Below are 23,155 nucleotides of genomic sequence, written 5' to 3'. Positions count from 1 at the left end.
ACTGTTTCGCCGTGTTTAGTACTAGCCCTCATGTGGAATTGGAGTTCGGACCGGAAACGAGTTTTTACAAATTAATTTCATACTGGTTACCGATCGACGCTCGCATCTAACTCCCCAGGATCTGTTGTAAGGTTGAACAGTCATTAGAAGACGGTTTTTACACCAGATTATTGAAACTTCAACTTCATCTTCAAAGGTAACAAAAGCCTTTTGCGTTCTGCCGTAACTTGAGTTTTAATGCAGTCGGGTTTATTACTTTTTTTTTCATGTGGTGTGAATCCCATTTTTCTTTACAGTTGGTGTATGAAGTCCATATGTTCCTTTTTACTGGTGTAGAGTCCGTATGTAGTGATTTTTCTTTGGCGTAAAGTACATTATTATCATTTTCCATTTTGATATGAAGTCCTATTTTCCTTATGTTTCCCATTTTCCTTATTGAAAAGTCTAGTTCTCCCTTATTCGCAAATTGTAGACTCAATTTTTCCTTTATCATTGGCGCAAAGCTCATTTTGTTTGTGTGAAGTACCATTTTTTAAATTTTTCCTTGTTTTACAGTCCAAATTTTTGTCCCTTTTGCATAAAGGCTATTAAGTTTCTGAGGGGTATATACTGTAATCCCACTTTTTAAATTATTTTTCTAATTAAAGAGTGACAGGACTTTAAAGTAATATGATACCTGAGTAACACATGGTCCTATATATACAAGAGATAATGTATATGTTACTAACAAAAATGTAACATTACAAAACTGTCTAGGAGAAAGTAATGTCAGCAGAAATATTTGGTGTACCTGTGAAAAAGCAATATCAATAAAAATACTGTGCACACATTTTGCGGACAGGTGTTTCAAATTACCAGTGCAGGTGGCACTTGCAGAAGTTCGCTCCCAATAAAGGTGTCATGAGAGTCTCGATAGAGTTATTTTATTATTTATTTATTTTGTTTTATTTTCTTTTACACGTTTTTACAGAATCATAGCAGATGATTAGATTCGATTAGGATTAGCATTAGGCTGAGGTGGAATGGGAAATTGCAGAAAAGAAGGGGAAATATAAGGTATATGTATCTTTTTTTATTTACTATAGGTTTTGTATCTCTCTGTGACCCATTGCCGCTATCATCACACCCATATAATGTTTGTATCCCCGTAGAGGAGGGGGGTTGTGTTGTTGCCGTCAGTGTACCCCACGCGGTGTACTGTAGGCATTACTTACGGTTCTTTGCAGCGTTCCCTCGCCCCTTAGCTGCAAGCCCTTTCGTTCTTTTTACTCTACCCTTTGTTCACGTTCTCTTTCCTCCATCTAACTTTCCACCCTCTCCTAACAATTGTTTTAACATTATTTTCAGCGCTGAATGACCTCATAGGTCCCAGCGCTTGGTCTTTGGCCTAAATTTTAAATTCCAATGCCAATTTTATGTACGATAATGTTTGTTGCAAGCCAGCGTAGAAATTTGGAATAACTCCGGAAAACCTGATTTAATAAATCCCTAATCCCTGAAGTAAGAACGTAGGCTATATCAGTAAAACCTGAAGTGAACTGAAATGTCATTACTCAGAAATAACGTAATTTAAACAAGTAAATAATGCGGCGAGGTTTCTTCGGCGCAATCGAGTTTTCTGTACAGCCGCTACAGCGTACAACCAAGGCCACCGAAAACAGATGTCTTTCGGTGGTCTCGGTATACTGCTGTATGAGCCGCGGCCCATGAAACTTTAACCACGGCCCGGTGGTGGTCTGTCCTATATCGTTGCCAGAAGTGCGTTATGGCTAACTTTAACCTTAAAATAAAAACGACTGAGGCCAAATGGCTGCAATTTAGTATGTTTGATGAGTGGAGGGTGGATGATCAACATACGAATTTGCATCCCTCTAGCCTTATAGTTTTTAAGAATTGGGGGTGGACAGAAAAAGTGCTGACGGACAAAACCGGCACAATAGTTTTCTTTTACAGAAAACTAAACTGTGGTATAACTCCGTTCAATTAGCATAAAGTAGATGATGTTTGTGACCAGTGCTTTAAGAGCGTGCCAGTGTTTGTGGAGTATCAGTATCGATTAACTTCGTGCATCCCAGGATAGCAGCCTAAGCCATACGAACCGCTAATCTTTACTCTCGCCGTCACATTGCAAAAGCGATAAGATCAATAAATTCGTCATCAACGCCTTCAGCGCCGTCTGTGACGCAAAAGGGCCTCTGTGAGATCCAGCCAATCGTGTCTTTCCTGCGCTGCTTCTTCTTCTCCCACGAGTCTCGCGGTCTCCCGTTTCGTGGTTCTCATCCAAATTATAATAGGCCTAGATCTAGGTCTTCCAATATATAACGTACTATTCTCCCTTGGGTGGGGCTGAGGACATGTCTCAACCATCTGCTTCTCCTCATCATTAATATCTTAGTATAAATATCTTTTTTGTAATTTCATCCAAGTTATAATAGGCCTAGGTCTAGGTCTTCCAATATATAACGTACTATTCTCCCTTGGGTGGTGTTGAGGACATGTCTCAACCATCTGCTTCTCCTCATCATTAATATCTTAGTATAAATATCTTTTTGCAATTTCCTTTTTGGCGTTAACTCTGTTACCATTTGACTCCTGATATTCATCTGAAAGCTTTATTCTCAAATCGAGAAAAATTTTGAATATATATATATATATATATATATATATATATATATATATATATATATATATATATATATATATATATATATGATTATCATAATAAGATTCATGTCTGTATATCGGTACAGACTGTATAAGAATTGAATATACTATATATATATATATATATATATATATATATATATATATATATATATATATATATATATATATATATATATGTGTGTGTGTGTGTGTGTGTGTGTGTGTGTGTATGTGTTTTAATTTTTACAGTCTTTAAAAAAATAATTTTAAAAAATAACTGAAGGACTTTAACATAATTTCAGTGCCAAAGTGTTTTTTAGGAATTTCATAAGTGTTATCATGTAAATTTATTGTACGACTTTTCCTTTAGAATTATTCTTCAAAATGTCGTTTGGTTTGTCTTTTTTTCTTTTGCTTTTGCTTCAGTCTCGAAACGCGTCTTCTCTTGTAGTCGACCGCGTCGATGACCTCTGCTGTCGTGACGTCAAATCGACAGAAAGCCAATCAATCAATCAATCACTCAATCACGGCGCTTGTACCCAACCCAAAAGCGAGATCTTTTTGAGAGCTATTTCCTATGTTTCTAGATTTTCAGAAATGAAGAAAACCTGTGTGTGTGTGTGTATGTATATATATATATATATATATATATATATATATATATATATATATATATATATATATATATATATCGTCCTATCGCTGAGAGAGAGAGAGAGAGAGAATGCTTAGCAGATGGTAGTAATTTCTCGTTCTTCAGAGATAGAGAGAGAGAGAGAGAGAGTGTGAGAGGGAGCGCTTATCAGGTTGTATTCATTTCTTGCTCTTGAGAGAGAGAGAGAGAGAGAGAATGCTTATCAGGCCGTATTCATTACTTGTCCTTGTGAGAGAGAGAGAGAGAGAGAGAGAGAGAGAGAGAGAGAGAGAGAGAGAAGGAATGCTTATCAGGCCGTATTCATTACATGTTCTTGAGAGAGAGAGAATGCTTATCAGGTCGTATTCATTTCTTGTTCTTGAGAGAGAGAGAGAGAGAGAGAGAGAGAGAGAGAATGCTTATCAGGTCGTATTCATTTCTTCTGGAGAGAGAGAATATGTAAATTTTCTCTTGGAGTCATTTGTCGTTTCTGAGAGAGAGAGAGAGAGAGAGAGAGAGGGGGGGCAAGAGAATGAATTTATGAGTACGTTGAGTCGTAGTCTTGAGAGAGAGAATAATTAAATGTTCGTGGAACATTTGTAATTAGGGAGAAAGAGAGAGAGAGAGCGATAGAGAGAGAGAGAGAGAGCGCAAGCTTATTTGTTCGTTGGGTCGTTTTTGTTTTGCGCGCACGCAAGCTAGCAGAGAGAGAGAGAGCTCACAAAGATATTAGAAGAGGTAGTTTTGGGGATGTAAGGCTTGATAATTTAGCTCTGTTCTCGCGTTCCTTTGCCGTTAGTACTACCGTGTAAAGTGCTCCGTGTAATTTGTATTATTTTAGTTTTTTTTAAATTTCAGAATATGAAATCATAATCTCTCTGCCAAAAAAATCAAAGCTGATGAAAATTCAGTTTTGCTCAGCAGGATAATTAGGATAATTAGCCAGTCGTCAAACAAACGCCATCCAGCAAGAAGACAGAAAATAGCCAAATGTAGCCACAAAACGGCTAATATGGCAACACTGCCGCATAAAAAGAACCGCTGTTCGTAGCTTGGTTTTGGGAGGGGTTGGTCCTTTTTGGGGTTAGGGGAGGGGGTTTACCCAAGGAGAGAAAGGGTTTTACCACCGGTTGGGTGGTAGTTCCGGTGGAGGGCGAGATGGGAGTTGAGGAGGATATTCTTGGGAGGAGGGGTAGGAGTGGGGTGGGGGTGAAGGGGCTTTAAGTCTGCTATTGATTCAAGCAGGTCATAGGCTGGAGTACGCGGCTCAAATGTTTGTGTGTTGGGGGTGGTGGGGATGGATGGGGATGGGAGTTTTGGGGAGAGTTGATGGTGGGGGGGGAGGAGGAGGATGGGTGACTAGCACTAGCAAAGCAGTTTCGACAATTGTCGTCTTCTCTGCTTCCGGAAAGAGCGTCGTTTATATGTCTTGAGATGCTACTCCAGAGTTTTGCAGGAAGGAGAGGATTCATCCTTCCATTCTCGCTCTCTTGTTCTTGTGTTCTTCTTCTTTACCCGTTTTTTACGAATACACTGCTTTAGCGAGCGTGAAAAGGAGACGCGCCGAATTCTGTTTTATGCTAATGTAAGCGCGCGCGCTTTATGTTGATGGCGGCGTGAAAAGACGATAACTAATCAAAAATCGTCGGCGGAAATCGGCGATGCCACGGGGAAGGGGTCTTGTTCATAGCTACCAAACTACCTTCCGAAGTATACTCGGAAATATTATTTGCTTGTTTAAATATATAGATAGCCATAGTTACAGTATTTTTCTATTAATTTGTAAAGAAATCCACACTTTAAAAAATGAAATATGGCAACTCGAATCATTCCATTACAATTCTAGCATCATCTTGCATCTGGAAGACACCCCTCATTATCAGCTGCGTAAGGGCAACCCATGTCCAATGGTGACAAGAGGCCCCCATTTTTTTTCTTTTTCTCTCTTTTTCTCTTCATTCTTCTCCTGTGCTTGAGTACGAACTGCGGGAGATAAAAATCTCGTATTCTTATCTTAAAAAAGAATAAAAGGACGTGTCGTGTAAAGGGGGTGTTTCGCTGAAAGTGCTGGATTTGATAATCAATGACAATCCAAGTCAGGAATTCATTTACATATTGCGGTGAGAAGCAGCAACTCTTAAACGTGTGTGCGTGTGTGTGTGTACATAAGCGCGCGCGAGCGGGCGGGCGCCTGTGTGTGTGTGTGTGTGTGTGTGTATGTATGTGTGCGCGCGTACCTTCGGACCCGCCAAAAATCTTAGCAGCGGTAAGCGCGTTTTGTCCAGAAATGTGAACTCATCCCAAAGCCTCTTTAGTTCTACCATCCCCTCTTCTTCTTCTTCTTCGCTCCTTTTGCTCTTCCTTTTTCCTCGGAGTTCCTCATTTCCCGTTCGCGGCGAGTGTGTGTGCGATTCCTACCCTCCCTAGCATTACCAAATCACTCTCCCCCTCTCTCTCTCTCTCTCTCTCTCTCTCTCTCTCACCGCGCTCGCGATTTTTTATTCTCCCCCCCCTCTCTCTCTCTCACCTCCCGAGTCGGGGGAGGATCCCACCACCCCTCGTGGGCCACATCACAGAACGAGAGAAGTGTAATCTTAACACGCCCTTCGTTTCTCTCTCCTTATTTTATCCGGACCCTTTTCGTGCGTGCGTTTCTCTCATGCTTTATCACGCCCTTCTTTTACAGTCTCATTTCGTCGTATTTCTCACACGTGCAAGAAAGAGCTTTTTCTCTCATTCGCCTATGGAACACGCCCTTCGTGGCTCTTCTTAGGTACTGTGCTTTCATGCAAGGTCTCTCTTTGTCTCTCAGTTTGTCACATGTTTGGTTTGATTTTTTTTATAAGAGGTGTTTAAAAAGGATGCATTTCTACTTTTATTTAAAAATCGATAAAAAAAATGCTGGTTTTCTTTGTATTTTACTTGTTTTGGGTGCTGGGAGCATTTTGAAGTTTACGTTATTGAAGCTGTTTTAAAATAATGGGAGGTCTCCATCACAAAAAATATTATTATTAAAAAAAATTGAGCTTTGTGGTATTGATTTTGCCACCAGGGCGTGACAGTTGAAATGTCATTGCGATTCTGCTGCGGTGTCAGATGTATATATATTTTTATTAATTGGGAAATCTTATCTTTTTGTTAATATTTACAATAATACTCTGTCGTATTGTTATCATTATCATCATGACAATATTTGTTTCCTAATATAACGTTTACATATTGAGATTTTTTTAATAATTCCGTTTTCTTGTGAAGAATAAGTAAAATCATAATAATTATTATGATTTTTGAAGTAATTTTTTGTCTTTGGACGAAAAAGGGGAAGATTGAATGGATATGTAAAAAGATTTTTAGGGAATTTATTCCAAATAAGGCAGTTGACACACATGGGGTAATGATCACGGGAAGGGCGCAGCAGAGACCATAGGCCTATACGAAAAACAACAAAAGAACGGAGTCAAATAATATACAAAATATTGAGTCCTTTACACGATCGTGAGGCCAGAATTTCATAAGTGAAATCAAATAGTGCAAAATATAGTGTGACTTATAGTACTCTATAGTAATTTTTTTGTATATGGTGTTGGTCTTGTGTACTTTTGTTTCAAATGGGCATTGGTGTTGTCCACCGACTGACTGCCATGACTACTACAAGGAACAGACGAACACGGACTATTTTCTCTGCAATTCAGGAAGAAATGTCTATTTATTCGTAACGATTGTGGTACCGACTGAGGCTACCAAATCGGAACCCTTCCACCCCACCCCTCCCCTCCCTCCCTGAGCAGGTTGTCCAATTGACAGCTGCTACGTAGACAAAAGGCAACCAGGCTGACGGTCATCTTTTGTGACGCTAATCACCGGATGATCAGCCACTTGGGAGTCACTGACGATCCCTCGAAATAGACTTATAATAGATATGAATATTATTATTCGAAGTGAATTAACGGTCACTTATAATTTGCAAAAGGTTTCAACTTGGCCAGGAAGCTTTTATAGAACAGACTGTCTTTGTGGAACAATTAAAGTATAAGGTAGGAAAAAGTCCGTTGGGCGTTTCGTTTTAAAGTAGTATTGCAATCTATCTTGAAGTTATGAGTATTGCAGAGGAGAATCTCCCACCGTTTTACCGTAAAGTGAACGAAAAGTCACTTTTACACATACATGGCTTTTATACTAATGAAGTATAAAATATATGGTGGTGTACGTATACCATCGTATATTCATATTTTATACTTCATAGTACCATAAGTAGCAAAACTCGTTATTTTGGTTAGATTCCATTTTCGGATCGGCTGGTTGACGAGGTGGTCCTACGCTTTTGTTAAGAGTTCTGTTTGTATTTCCTGACGTGTGCTGATTTCAGACTTGAATTATAATCTATGTTCAGTGTGAATTTTAGTTAAAGGAACCCTTAACAACAGTTTTTTCTTTTACCACCGAACGAACATCCAAGAAAGAACCAAGAGATGATCGCTGTAGTTCATAAATTTACGTGTTCAGGAGTAAATAGTGAATCCCTTCACTATCGCTGCCTTCCGAAGGAATGAAACAGTGAAACTGTTTTCCATCATTTCATTTAAAAGCACAGCAGAAAACCTTTAGTCTAATAAATTTTACCAATGACCGAAATAACTAAACAAAATGTGTCTGCTCTCGCGTTAGCGTATAGTCTGCCCCAGATGCTTTGAAATAGTCCCTCTTGAACATTTGAAGTATTCTCCGGCTAATCAACCTCGATCGCCGATAGACCATACACCAGAAAGCAACAGTGAGAACCAACAGGTGTTTCTCCCCAGAGGTCATGCTTGCGGTTGATGGCGTCGAAGCCCAAAACGGACACTGAAAGGAAGGACATTTTTTTCCTGACAAGTCAAGAGGGAAACTGTTGACAGTGATAAAAAGAACAGCCATTCAAATGTGACGACATATCTTAGAAAAGGTAAAAGACAGACTAATTGTGTTTCTAGTCGCCTGACTATCTCACTGTCCTAGCAACCTACTAGGAATTGCGTTCTAAATTTATTGTGTATTTCTGTTCTTGTATTTCAAGTCCTTTTGAATAAATGAGTTCTACCTCTCTTAACGCCTTGTTTATTTCTGACCTGGGCTAGCAACGGGCGTTTTATTGGCTGTGCCTGTTGTTTCTTTGACGTTTGTGTGTAAACAAGGTCTAGACCTTGTGTGTAAATGCATGGAATGACAGTCATCAATTAAAGCTATTTTAGTGCAGCGTAGTAAAAAAAAAACTATCGTTAATAGTATCCCCATATCTTCGATGCTCAGTGAAAGCCAAAATGGAGAGTGATCACGTGGGTGGAATAGTCTGTGCCGTCTTATCAGGTCTTTTTTTGCAAGCTTTGACAAACCACATGATTGAATCACATTTGTGTCGATGCAGAGATGAAGAAGGAGCAATGAGAAACACATGAACTGGGAGGTTGAGAAAGTACGAACGAAGGAAAAAAGTGATTGACGAATTTATAATTCTCTGCGTCTAGCTCTGTCTGACTTTATATTGACAACGTCGTAATTAAAGACCAGTAGAGTCTTATTTATCGATTCATTTATTCATCTGTTTATTTGTCATTTTAGGTCATGCGTTAGTGGAACCATTGCAGTATTATTCAGGTGCGCTGGTTTAGATTAAGTCGGCTTTGTACTCACAAGCAGATCATAAGTGATGTAAGGCGCAGAAGGGAATAGGTCTAGCGTGGCGCTCTGTGGAGTCTGACAGGCCAACATTAGGTTTTATGAGTCACTTTCTCGTGGTATTGATCGGGTGAAGATCTTTCCGTTACAAAACAGCTAGTTGATTACAGCTGATGATGATATATATATATATATATATATATATATATATATATATATATATATATATATATATATATATATATATATATATATATATATATATAATTATTATATATATATATATATATATATATATATATATATTTTTCAGTATATCGTACATCGAAGTTATCTTGTTTATTTACAACCTGTACTCACCAAGATAACTTGTACACCCAAGTTAGGCCTAGGTGTAGCATCAAATCACGATGGCTAAAATGAAGGATTATTAAAAAAAAAAAAAGTGCTTTCTAAATACGATGGAAGCCGGCTGCACCACACTGAAGTCGGGGAGGGGCCCCACCATGCTGCATGACTTGCAAAAAACCCATGACTTTCACTTTCTGCCGAAATGTCACGGTCACCGAATGCAGAATTTAGTCTTTTCTTTTTCTCTTGTCTTTCGTTTTTACTCTGACTACAGGATTTTTATTTTCGTAATTGGTAAATATTTATAAGAGAGAAAATAATCTCTCCCCATTTTCCATTCTGCCTTTCTGTTATGGCTATGAACGTGACAGAACCAGTGCCTGTGTCAAGACCAGCAAGGAATCACCAGTTTTTTTTTTTTTTTTTTTTGCAACGGGTACCCTTTCGAAAAATCCTGTGGTTTGAATTTGGTTAAAATCGCTCATAAATGGATGTATTTATAAGAAACATTTTAAATTGAGTCATATCGTTATTTAGAAAACGATTTTTGTATCATTTTACTCATAAACAATATAGAGCTTTTAAAAGTGATATATAGAAATATATGAAATATACATTGTCGACATTCTCAAGACGAGAATTTGAACGCCGCGAGGGTTCAGTGTATAACAAACATTGGTAGTCTGGCCATTAGCAAGAATATGTGTTCTTAAGAACTTGAAGATGTTATAATTATGGGCAGGAATAATAATTAGAGTTAAGAATATGTGTTCTTAAGAACTTGAAGATAAACTTATTAACCTGTTTTTGAGCTTTTAATGCACGTTTTCAGTATAATAATAATAATAATAATAATAATAATAATAATAATAATAATAATAATAATAATAATAATAATAATAATAATGACTTTCCCCGCACAGTTATTTATAAATGGCATAGGCGCTTACGTTACAAAACTTCAAATTGATATCGTTTTTGCAATGTATACTTAAATAATCCAGAAATTTTTATGACTCGCAGAACTGTTCAAGTGCAGATTTTAACTCTGATGATATTAGCAACGATGCAAACTGTATAACAGCGCTGCAAACAACGAGAGCCCCTCTTCTCCCGCCGCGGAGTACAGCCACTGACGCTCTCGCTATCTCCCTCGCTATCAGCCATATCTCGGGATCTTTTATAAGCGTAGTCAAGCGTTCTCCTTTTCCCTTGCCTCGTCCCTTCCTAAAATTCTCTCTCTCTCTCTCTCTCTCTCTCTCTCTCTCTCTCTCTCTCTCTCTCACCGCGACCTCCTCCTCCTCCGTCTTCTTCCTATCTTGTCACCCCAAGGGGTTAGAGAGTCAACTACTCTCTCTCTCTCTCTCTCTCTCTCTCTCTCTCTCTCTCTCTCTCTCTCTCTTTTCTTGTCACCCCCAGGGGGTAATCCAGTGAACTATCCTCTCTCTCTCTCTCTCTCTCTCTCTCTCTCTCTCTCTCTCTCTCTCTCTCATTTAAATAGTTTCTCATTCTGGACACTTTGCCCCATGCTGCTTGTTTTATTCATTTATTTACTTTTTGGTTATTTATTTTGTAAGAATAAAGAGTGATAGATCTCCGTAGAGTAGTCAGGCTATTTATTATGATTTTCAATAAATTAAAGTGATGTACAGAACATTTAATATTTAAGGAACTTTTGGACTCGGAAAACAGTGGAAGTAAATCTTCAGTCATCTTCAGTAACACTGTTGAATGACTTTTTTACTAAGAATTATTAAGTCAAAAGAACGCGGAAAGTAGTTACTAATTCGTCTGTATAAAAACCACACGCAAAGGAACCCCCACAATAAAAACACTGCAAGAAATCGATTTAAAAAGGCGGTCAAAATGAGTTTTGAATTGAAGATTATTTTCACGTCGTAGGTAATTTGATATTGTCGGAAAATAACTAATTTCCTCTAAAAAAAAAATTCAAACTAAAGAAATGAGCACCATATTCTTTGGAAGTTTGAATTTCAATTCAGTGGCCCCTTTAGAGTTGTTCCATATGAATAGGGTTCATCTCCTGAATAATAATAATAATAATAATAATAATAATAATAATAATAATAATAATAATAATAAAATATGGAATATAATAGTCCCATTCACCCGATGACCTCATAACTTGTCGAGTTCCTGACATTCCTTGATGAAATTTTAGCTGAAAGCCTTGGAATCCAAATTATTCTGGAAGGAAATTAAAAACGCCCCATTTAAACCAAGATTCGAGCGTGGGTCGGGAAGGTCAGTGGTCCATGGGTGTTTAAAATGTCGTAAAGATAATTAGCCTCGTCACGCACGAAGAGCAGGCGAGAGTTCTGAGATTTAAAAAATGAATACAGACCTAAATTTAAAGGGGATAGTATAGCATTTAAGGAATAGACAGCGCTAAATTTAAAAGTGAATTCAGTTGAGCTTTGGCGATTAAAGTTTTAAGGGAATATACTGTCGAAGTCAAAATTAGGTGCTGGATGTATTTGAAGGCGAATACAGTGCTTATTTAATAGGGAATACAGTGTTAAAGTCAAAATTAGATACTGGATGTATTTAAAGATTTAAAGACGAATGCAGTGTTTATTTAATTGGGAATACAGTGTTAAAGTCAAAATTAGATGCTGGATGTGTTTAAAGGCGAGTACAGTGCTTATTTAATAGGGAGTACAGTGTTAAAGTCAAAATTAGATGCTGGACGCATTTAAAGGCGAATACAGTGGTTATTTAATAGGGAATACAGTGTCAAAGTCAAAATTAGATACTGCGAATACAGTGCTTATTTAAGAGGGGATTTAGTGTCAAGTTTAAAGTGCTCAATTCAAAAATGTATATAAAGTAGAACATTTTTCGTTAAGAAATTAACACAGTACTTTTTATTAATGTAAATGGTGTACTTATTTTAAATGCAGTGTTCAATAGTGTCATATTCAAAAGAAAATACACCGCTAAATTTAATAGAGAATAGTGTTCGAAGCGGTACTAAGATAAAATTGAATACCATCCTAATTTGGAAGGGAATACGGTATTCATTAGTACTAACATTGTAAAGTGAATACATGAGTAAATCCCAAAGGAAACACAGTATTCGATCGGTAACATCAGACTTAAAAGTGAATACAGAATGAATACAAAGCTGAATTCAAAAGCGTACGATGCGTAAGGCTTCAAATTGAATACAGCGTTCGACCCTAATGTTCCGCCTTACACCTACAGAAGGAGAGATGGTGCTTTCCTCCCTCCTCTCTCTCTCTCTCTCTCTCTCTCTCTCTCTCTCTCTCTCCTTCTTTCTTCATTATGAGTGAACTTTTGTATCTTTCTCCCCGAGGCTTCCATATTATTCATAATTAATGGCTACCTGGCAACAGCCTCCCCCTCCGCCCCTTGGCGCCCACATTTATCTGCATGTAATATACTTCTCTCTATACTCTCTCTCTCTCTCTCTCTCTCTCTCTCTCTCTCTCTCTCTCTCTCCAAATATATCTCTCTATCGATCTAATGTATGTGTGTATATATATATATATATATATATATATATATATATATATATATATATATATATGTGTGTGTGTGTGTGTGTGTGTGTATGTGTGTGTGTGTGTGTGTGCATGTGTGAGTAATATGTTTATAGGAATAATGGAGCTTAGTGTCGCATAGATGCCTCTCCATTCATAATCATTACCTACCGGTTACTATTCTGGTACTGTAGGCGTTCCCCAGAAGCCTTTGTGTCTATAAAACCTATTTCCTAGTCTAGATCCCAGCGTTACTGGCAATGCATAGAGACCTTTCAGTAATTACTCCACAGAGGCCTCGACATTTATAAACAAAGCTGCCAGTCTAGATCCCTGCTTTTGCATTCAGAAACCTTTCTTCCTTCTCTGGGTTCTGGCATTGTGGAGACCTGTAGCTGCTCCTATGCTTCCCTGTCTGGATCTCGGCACTGTAAATGTCACACGGATGCCTCTGCATTCAGTAACCTGACCTCCTGGTCTAGATTCCATTATTGTAGTCACTGTGTAGAGGCCTAAGTGCTTATGAGCTCCAGATGCTTCTGCATTTACTAAACTTATGTCCTGGTCTGGATTCCTGTACTGTAGTCAGTGTAGAGGCCTAAACATTTATAAACAGCAGGTGCCTCTGCGTTCATAGTTTACATCGTGGTCTAGATTCTTGTTATATAATCACTGTGTGGAGGCTAGACAATCGTAAATCCCAGATGCCTCGGTACTGTAGTCATTGTGTAGACGTCTAAACGTTTATAACCCCCAGAGGCCTCTGCATTCATAAGCTTACCTCCTATAAGTCTAGATTCCAACTCCCACGCTGGATCTCGGCACTGAAAATGTCACGCAGGTGTTTCTGCATTCATTAACCTTACCTTCCGACCTCCCAGTCTGGAAGCAGCCCAGTAGGTAAACAGATGAAACTCACATTTATGAAGCTTGGATCTGGTCAGTTAGATCCCTCTGCTTATCATAAACCTTACCTTCCCGTCTTAATTCCGGCATTACCACTGTGTTTAAATCCAAGATGGTAGGTGCGGCATGGGTGACGACCTCATTCTTTGACCTTACCTCCCGGTCTGGACCCCGGTATTGTAGGTGTCGCGTAGATGCCCCCGGGCCAGTCAGGAGTCACGAAATACTGGAGATGGCGGTACTCTGGACTACTGTACATGATCACGCTCGAGCCCTTTGGGGCGTTTCCGTACTGGAAGAACGGAGGATAAAACGATTGAGGCTAAGCAGTTGATCTGAAGTCTTTTGAGTTAGTTGCTTTATTATTATTGTAAAATTAGGAAAAAGACCTTCTTTAATACAGGTTTCGTTAAACAAAATGGCAGTTTCAACAGCATTTATTTTATATAGTAAACGCTCAATTCGTCTTATCAATTACTTTTCTTGCGTTGGAATGAGTTGTAGTATTGACGATATTCATATCCGGTGGTTTAGTGATGTAGAGGGCCAAACTAGTCGACATTCCACGAGAACTACCTCCTACACATCACTAAACCACCGAATATGAATATCGGTCAATTGCTTGCAACCATTCCAGCGCACGAAAAGCAACTGATAAGACGAATTGAGCGTTTGCTATATAAAATAAATGCTGTTGAAACTGCCATTTTGTTTAACAAAACCTGTATTATTATTATTATTATTATTATTATTATTATTATTATTATTATTTATGAGGCTACTGATTTGCCAAAATTTATTCCACAGAAGAGAATGCCCATATGTGAACCCAGAGAAAACTGGGAATAAAATGACAAAGATTAATAAGAAAGCCTATAAATAACCAAATGATTATCTCGAGAAATTTGTTGTCGTCAAACGTAATTTGCATATTTAACTGCAATTTCAACACGCAAGGCCGAGGAACACTAACGAGCAACTGGAGTCGAATGGTTGGTTTTTGAAGTTCCTTAGATCATTGGGAGGAAACAGTGTGAGTTTATGATTTTAATTGGGAAGCGATAACTCATTACAAATCTCATAATTCTGTGACATTTGCATTCTCATATAATGGTGTCCTGGGTCTCGCTGCCTTTCAAGAAAGGTAACTCTTAGCTGTTAAATGGCTCGAGCGTTCAATGGCAGATCGCCCGAGGCGTTGCGAAACGTTTTGGAACGTTTGGAAACCATTTGCACTTTTGTCTATCTCTGACATCTCTGTTGGTTTAAAGAGTTCGGAGGTCCACGAAAGGCTTCCTGGTCCGCTTCATACTTTACCACGCCTCGGATGGCCTTGGGGCATTGGTTCTTGCTGGCATAAGCCTGCTTAAACTAAAACAACCTACACCCACGTCAAACGGAAAAAAAAAGTATTATATACATTATTCAAAATCTTCCCGTCAGCCAGAGACCGGGAACGAGGGAAGAAAAATGAAAATTTTCAACCTTCCAAAAAATGAAAAGAATTAAATAAGAGAACTTCCCCCCAAAAAAAAAGAAGAGAACGTACCGTATGCACTGATAAAAAAAAAAATCTTCAACGCGAACCAAAGACGAAGAGCGGGGGAATGTAACAGAATCTTTAACGATTCAAAAAAAGAAAGAAGAAAAAAACACTTAGCTTGTACACATTAAAAAAAACACTTCCAAACCGACCTCAGACACGAGGAAACAAAAAAAAAAATAGTAATCGATCAAATATGAAAGAAAACAAGACAAAAAAAAGTAAGTGAAGCAAAACAAGACATTTGAACCCAGATATCTTTGAAGGCTGTGTGCTCGTGCGAGAGAGAGAGAGAGAGAGAGAGAGAGAGAGAGAGAGAGAGAGAGAGAGAGAGAGAGAGGTGGAAAAACACGAAACCTTTTGAAAAGAGAATACTGCAGCTTCTGTCTTGCATTGACATCAAGAGTGGGGAGAGGAGGAGGAGGAGAGATATTATGCATTTCTCTCTCTCTCTCTCTCTCTCTCTCTCTCTCTCTCTCTCTCTCTCTCTCTCAGAGAAACTCGTCTCGCGGCAGCTGAATCCTTACCACTTTATTGATCACCTTCTTAGCTCTGTCTTCGCCCCCCGCGATTCTTCGTTCGCGTTGCCTTCTTCTCCCTCTCCCTCTCCTCTCCTCCTCCCTCCTCCTCCTCCTCCTCCTCCTCCTCCTCCTCCTCCTCCTCCTCCTCCTCCTCCTCCTCCTCCTCCTCCTCATTCCGTTTTCCAGGTCGTCAATTTTTTGTTATGTTCTACTTTCGTTTCTCTCTTTCATTTTCCTGTTGTTATTTAACTTTTATTATTTTTCTATTTTTTTATATTTTCCCGACCCAAAATGAAGCAGGGTTTTCTAGTTGTTAATTAATTTTTTATTGTTATTATTTTCTTTTAATTTTCCTGAACCAAAGGGAAGCACCGTTTTCAAGTGCTGTGATCCCAGCGTATATCTGATCACGTTCAAGTTTTTTTTTATGTTAAAGGTGTGTTTATTGATGCGTTTGTTCTTTTCCTGTATGTTTTTACGTGCTTCCCTTTTCTTATGAGAGTTTAGATGAGTCTCAAGCACATAATACATAGCAGTTTTGAATGAACTTTTGTGTTTTTTTTTTTCAGTATGTCACAATGTGCGAACTTTCTTTTTTCAGTATGTCACAATATGCGAACTTTCTTTTTTCAGTATATCACAGTATGAGAACTTTTCAGTATGTCACAATATGAGAACTTACTTTCATTAGTATGTCACAATATGAGAAATTATTTTTTCAGTATGTCACAATATGAGAAATTACTTTAGTCATTATCTTTCCAGAATTTTGCTATCAATGACAGAATAATGGAGATACTCAGATTGTAATAAGAGCAAAACAGCAATAGTATTTTTGGAGAGAGAGAGAGAGAGAGAGAGAGAGAGAGAGAGAGAGAGAGAGAGAGAGAGAGAGAGAGAGAGAGAGAGAGAATTATTATGCTATCAAACAGACAAAATAATGGATATATCAAAAGCAATAAGGGCAATAGTATTATTACACACACACAGAGAGAGAGAGAGAGATAGAGTTTGTAGGGGTGATAAAAGGAATTCCAGTTACCATAAAAACATAAGAAATCAGGACCTGTACTGTGGCTTAGAAGTCAAGAATTCTGCTCAAGAACCGTGACTCTCCATGGCACCATAACCTTTCCTCCTTACCTTGTGGGTGTCAGCCGAAATGCTGGTCACTCCAGGCACCCTGAAGTCGAAGGGAGGTATGGGGTAGCCGGCGGCTTCCATGAATGGCAACAGGTAACCTCCCATGCAACAGTCCACGTGCACTGGAACGCCATACTTCAGGCCCAGCTGACCAATGGCTTCGATGTCGTCTATGATTCCGTGGGGGAACTGAGGGGCTGAGCCAACGAGCTGTGGAAAGGGGAAAAAGGGAGTGCCGTTTTATAGGCATAGCCATCCCACTACTACTACTATTACTACTATAACTAAGAAGGGTATGGAATTGGTATTATGGAGACGCTGAAAAGCACTAGAAGAGCTTTTGCAAGGGCAACTCCCTACTGCCGTTACTACTACTACTACTATGAAGGGGTATATGGAGCTAGTATTATGGAGACGTTGAAAAGCACTGGAAGAGGTTTTGCAAAGGCAACTCCCTCCTCCTACTACTACTAATAAGAGGATGAAACTGGCACTATGTTGACGTCATAAAACACCGTAAAGCAGATGTAAAACTGACAAAGAAATGCATTTAATTAATAAAATGGTTATGGAAGGAGGTGCTGCAGAGGCTGGCGGCAGTCTCAGAGAAGCGGAAGGACCCCGAGACCTGAGGTCAGGAGGCAAGATCAAAGAGTAGGAATCTTCTTAGCGTAAGCCTCTGACAGAACCTCAGGCCTATTGCCTCGCTTCTACTTGTACTCTGGCAAGCGAAAAATTGCATTTGAGTTTGGTCTTTCGAAATGGAGTTGGCTTAAAGTCAGGTTTTTTTCTTGTAATTGGAGTCTAAGAAGACTGCACAGACGGTGTGAAGATTGTAGTTTTAATAACGAAGGATTGATTTATGAATAGTTATTCGAAGCTAATCGATGATTAGAAAGAAACTGTGATCAGCAAAACCACCAATGTTTTTTTAAACTAGATTGATTCTCTCTCTCTCTCTCTCTCTCTCTCTCTCTCTCTCTCTCTCTCTCTCTCTCTCTCGGATTTGACATTGACGTTGAAACTATATTTATTGGTGTTCATATGTAATATAAAATGTACTGTATTTATGAATAAGCATTGTAATATATATATATATATATATATATATATATATATATATATATATATATATATATATATATATATATATATATATATATATATATATATATATATATATATATATATATATATATATATATATATATATATATATATATATATATATATATATATATATAAATTACACACACACATATATATATACACATATACACACACATATCCATACATACACAAATAATACATAAATGTACAGTATATATATATAATGTATTGTATAATTCAGTTATATATGAAGGTTACTCACCATAACTGTGTTTTTGGTTATAGCTCTTCTCATGGCCTTAAGATCAACTTGGAAAGTCTGCGGGTCAGCTCGCACCTTGGAAAGAAACAGAATGGAAGAAGAAGCAGCAGTTATGAAGATGGGCAGTTCCATGTAAGTACTGCATATTTTTTGAGTCGTAATTGAAATGGAATGTTTTATGTGCGAAAGTTATTTGTTTGTTTATATCATGATAGGATGATTAATGCTAATATGTCAGATTACACTTACATAGAGTACATACATATATATACGCACATGTATATAAATATATATATATATATATATATATATATATATATATATATATATATATATATATATATATATATATATATATATATATATATATATATATATACATATACACATTTACATGTACTATATATATGTACTTGTATATATATATGTATTTATATGTGTATATATATATATATATATATATATATATGTATTTATATATATATATGTATATATATATATATATATATATATATATATATATATATATGTATATATATATACAAACGCAAAACCCTTTAGGGATGGGATCGACCATCCTTACCCCCCCAAAAAAAACAAACCTATTTCTCACCCATTTAGAAATTACCCAAGCTAACCACCCCCACCCCCACGAAAAAGTAAATCAGCCCCATGGCCAAACGTCACTAAACCACAAAAAAACTTAACGAAAACCAAAACAAAGGAATTCAATTACGAACTTTTCGATCCCTTTTATGATAGAGAGAAAAATGATTGATTGATTGATTACCTTCCTGATCTTCATGCCCAAAATACCGGCGGCCTTGTCGAAGGCCGAGTGGGCCGTGTAACACATGACGACCTCGGGTGACCTGATGCCCCTGCGTTCGCGTCCCCAGTCCCGCATCGCCTTGCACGCCATCAGGAGGCTCTCCGAGCCGCCTGATGTCAGCTGTTACGAAGGAGGAGAAGAGGAAAGACAATGTTAGAGGCTGGGTGCTGGTAGCTGACAGAAAGAAGAAGAAGAAGAAGAAGAAAGAGTGGGATGCGTTTTGGGTGGGGCTGGGTTGGGTTGGGTTGGGGGGGATGGGGGAGTTGATTTGTCGATGTTAGTTTATTGAGGGCGGGGAAGTGGTTGAGAAATTGATTGTAAGATTGATTGTAAGAACTTTTTTATTTGTTTATTTGTTTATTTTTTATTTTTTATTTATTTTTTTTTGAGAGAGAGATTTACGTCACAGTAATTTAATTATGACTGTGTGCTAGTATATGGAAGAGGAAATTGAGAATATATATATATATACATATATATACGTATATATACATATATATATATATATATATATATATATATATATATATATATATATATATATATATATCACTGAGGAAAAATGCGAAGGAAATAACCTGTAGCACATGCCATAAAGATAGTCCATTGACATAAATCATATGCCACAGTGCACTTGGAAAGCACATGAGAAGAAGAAGAAGAAGAAGAAGAAGAATCAGAAACCCGTGTGAGTGATAACTGACATTATTCAGACATATAATTTTGTACTGATATTCCGAAGAGACGGACAAATGATATCAGAGAGAGTAAACCTGTATAGTCGATCTTGATCGCTCAAAGATTTTCTGTCGCAGAAGAATGAATTGAGAAGCAAATGGGATGCACGGGAATTAACAGTGGAATAAAACGCTTGAAAACAGAAATAGGATGTAAGTAAAAAAAAAAAAAAACTGAAAAAGGTTATAAGAAAAAAAAAATAAAAGAATCTTCCCGAGCCATAGGCCCTCAGCTGCTGATCGCAAATGGAAATTATGCTCTCGCCCGAAGGTCATCGCGCCCTTAGTTAGATCTGGCCTGACCTTGGATGAACCAGTAAAAAAAAAAAAAAAAAAAACCGGGGAGGGGGTTAGGGAGTCGAATTAGGGGAAGGAGAAAAGTGATTGGCTCGTGACACATGGAAAATAGATCCTTAAGATTTGCGAGATGTAAGGGAAAAAGGTTGTAAGAGGGGAGATGGAAGATAGAAAGGGGTTATTTTGCGTAGGTCTTATGGGTCGACTGAAATGACGATCTTATTTATTTTTTTTTTTTTGACAATCTGCATAGGCCTTATGAATAAATTGAAATTATTTTATTTTTATTTTTAATTATTTTTGTCTTACTTTTTTTTCCTGCTATTTTTCAGTAGGTCCTTAGTCTCTATAAGTTAATTATTTTTTTTTCTTTTGACATTCTGCAAAGGCCTTATGAATAAATTGAAATTATTTATTTTTATTTTTAATTATTTTTGTCTGTCTTATTTTTTGTCTTGCTCTTTTTCAGTAGATGCTTAATCTTTATAAGTCAATGATTTATTTATTTATTTTTTTGACATTCCGAGTAGGTCTTATGAGCAAATTGAAATTTATTTTGTATAATTCATTCTGGCTCACTTCTTTTTCTTGCTTTCTTCCATTAAATAATTAGTCTTTATAAGTCTTGGGCTTAAGACTATCCAGGTCTTTTTGCTAAATGCAAACGACGTGTGACGCAAAGTTTTCATTAAGAAAATGACCCGTGCATATACACGAAAATTCCGAATAATAGATTAACTTTTATAAATATAGGCGCTAATGATTGGTGAAAACACACACACACAGACAGAAAGAGAGAGAGAGAGAGAGAGAGAGAGAGAGAGAGAGAGAGAGAGAGAGAGAGAGAGAGAGAGAGAGAGCATCCGACAGTTTTAAAGTCTCACCAATACCCTTATCTTTATTCCACAATGCTGCATCTGGAGAGAGAGAGAGAGAGAGAGAGAGAGAGAGAGAGAGAGAGAGAGAGAGAGAATATCAGCTTGAGCAAGCAGGCGCCATATATAAGTCAAATTAACCTATATAAAGTTAATTACCATTATAATGCATTTTTGTAATTAAGACTGTATTTACATATGTCAAAAACTCTCAAGCCAAATTTAGTTCTTTGCAAATTTCATGTGTGTGACAACAACAGTTTTAACTGTAGCTACACGTACAGAAAATTATTTACATTAAAAGCCTGAGACGTCGTTTGAGAGAGAGAGAGAGAGAGAGAGAGAGAGAGAGAGAGAGAGAGAGAGAGAGAGAGAGGTGATGATAGTGATAGTCGTTTTCCAAATAAATGTTCATTTTCCCCTTAACAGACAAACAAACCGTGTGCATCATCGTCATTGTGAATTGGAATAATCATCCATCCTACCCTTTGCTATTTAACATTAAAAACTGAATAATAAAGAGTCCTGAGGTCTACAACAGACCCCCCAACTCCCTTAACACCTTACCATAATTACGGACTGCCTTAGACCTATGTTCTATACTGACCTAATACTGGCATAATATAAGCTTAATACAAACTAAATCTCCTCACTTTATTTTTTCTTTTCTTCCATATTTCTGGACATGACCTCTATCACTGTCGCAGTCAGTGGCCTTCGCTATTGCGACACCAAATCAATGTTAATCCATAAAAAATCTCTTGTCACTTATTGAGGCAAGTTTGTCATCGCTCCAGGGGAGAGGTATTTGTCAGTTGTAGTGGTAGGTCAGTCCCCCTTCCCAGAAGAGTAGTGTTCTATCACTAGCATTAACTGCTTTTTCCATTATTTTACCACTCCAGCAAGAAATGGGCTGATCACTGCAAGTGGATGTCTCGGAAAAATAAGGGCGAATTTAAAATAATTTTGAATCGCGTAGAGGATTCAGTTCTGTGTGTGTGTGTGAGATATATATATATATATATGTATATATATATATATATATATATATATATATATATATATATATATATATTGATATATATTGAGAAATTTTATGGAACTTTATCAGTTCTGAAGGCGGGAGGACCGCCCACAGCTTGCTAGGTGCGACCGTGTACTAAAGGTTCTTAGCGCCGTTTCTTGTCCCCAACTCCATTACTTTCTGTTTTTTATATCTTAAATTTCATGTTCCCTTTTGTATCCCTTCACGTAGCTGTCCAACATCTTAAAACTTTGCTTCGCCAAGTATACCACATATGTCACACAATAAGCAACAGAATAAAAATAAATAAATGGATAAAAAAGAATAGAAAAAAACCAAATCAGTGACTCACACATCCGCAGTGTTGGCCGTCGCCCTTGAAGAGGCTGATCGTCATCTGAACGATCTCCGCCTCCATCTTGCGCGCCCCTGGGAAGATGTCGGCGTGGAGTGGGTTGGCCAGGCTGTAACGCCCGAACATCTCCACCAGAAGGTCTGTGAAGGACTTGTCAGACCCGGCGAAGGCCCCTCCGGATATCTTGCCTTCCTTCCAGTCGTATTTGCCTGGGGGAGATTGAATGGGCGGTGCGTAATAATAATAATAATAATAATAATAATAATAATAATGATGGTGATGATAATAATGATAAGTATTTTTATTATTATTATTAATTGAAGTGTGCTGACATTCATTCCTAACGAAAAATTCAGTAAAGGAGATTAACAGATTGCGAATAACTGAAAGACGTGTTTGGACCTAACGCCGAAAGTACCAAATTAAAAAAAATAACAAAAAGATTGGTTTACACAAAATCAACAATAAGCAGTATCTAAGCGTTTAATAAACACACAGAATAAGCAATGAACAGGTATTGGTTATACATTCGTGTCTGAATGAAAAATACCCTGCATTTGTTTTAGACCATGCAATCGTTGTGCTGAAAAACGTATGTAGGCCTAGTGTAGAAAATGCCGAATAAATTAGAAAGTAAACTGACAGGAAGATTAGCATACACAAACTCAACAATAAACAGTAACTGAAAGTCTACTAAACATGCATAGTCAACAATAAACGTCGCTGGCGAGACATTTTGT

The 23,155-nt window shown here is 37.6% G+C and overlaps 1 protein-coding gene across 1 annotated transcript in view; it reads right to left on the bottom strand.

Annotated features, from left to right (window-relative positions):
- The window catches only part of LOC136840058 (sphingosine-1-phosphate lyase 1-like), a 37,512-nt gene that overhangs the window by 6,139 nt on the left and 8,218 nt on the right, over positions 1–23,155 (bottom strand). The window contains exons 5-9 of the mRNA XM_067106385.1: positions 22,413–22,624; positions 19,086–19,247; positions 18,296–18,370; positions 16,924–17,133; positions 13,873–14,008 (exon numbers count right to left, since the gene is read on the bottom strand). Of these exons, the coding sequence (XP_066962486.1) occupies positions 13,873–14,008; positions 16,924–17,133; positions 18,296–18,370; positions 19,086–19,247; positions 22,413–22,624 (795 nt within the window). The remainder of the gene's footprint in view (positions 1–13,872; positions 14,009–16,923; positions 17,134–18,295; positions 18,371–19,085; positions 19,248–22,412; positions 22,625–23,155) is intronic.

Source organism: Macrobrachium rosenbergii, chromosome 7 (assembly GCF_040412425.1).
Source record: "Macrobrachium rosenbergii isolate ZJJX-2024 chromosome 7, ASM4041242v1, whole genome shotgun sequence".
Classification (NCBI taxonomy): Eukaryota; Metazoa; Arthropoda; class Malacostraca; order Decapoda; family Palaemonidae; genus Macrobrachium; species Macrobrachium rosenbergii.
This window is presented reverse-complemented; position numbering and strand designations above follow the sequence as displayed.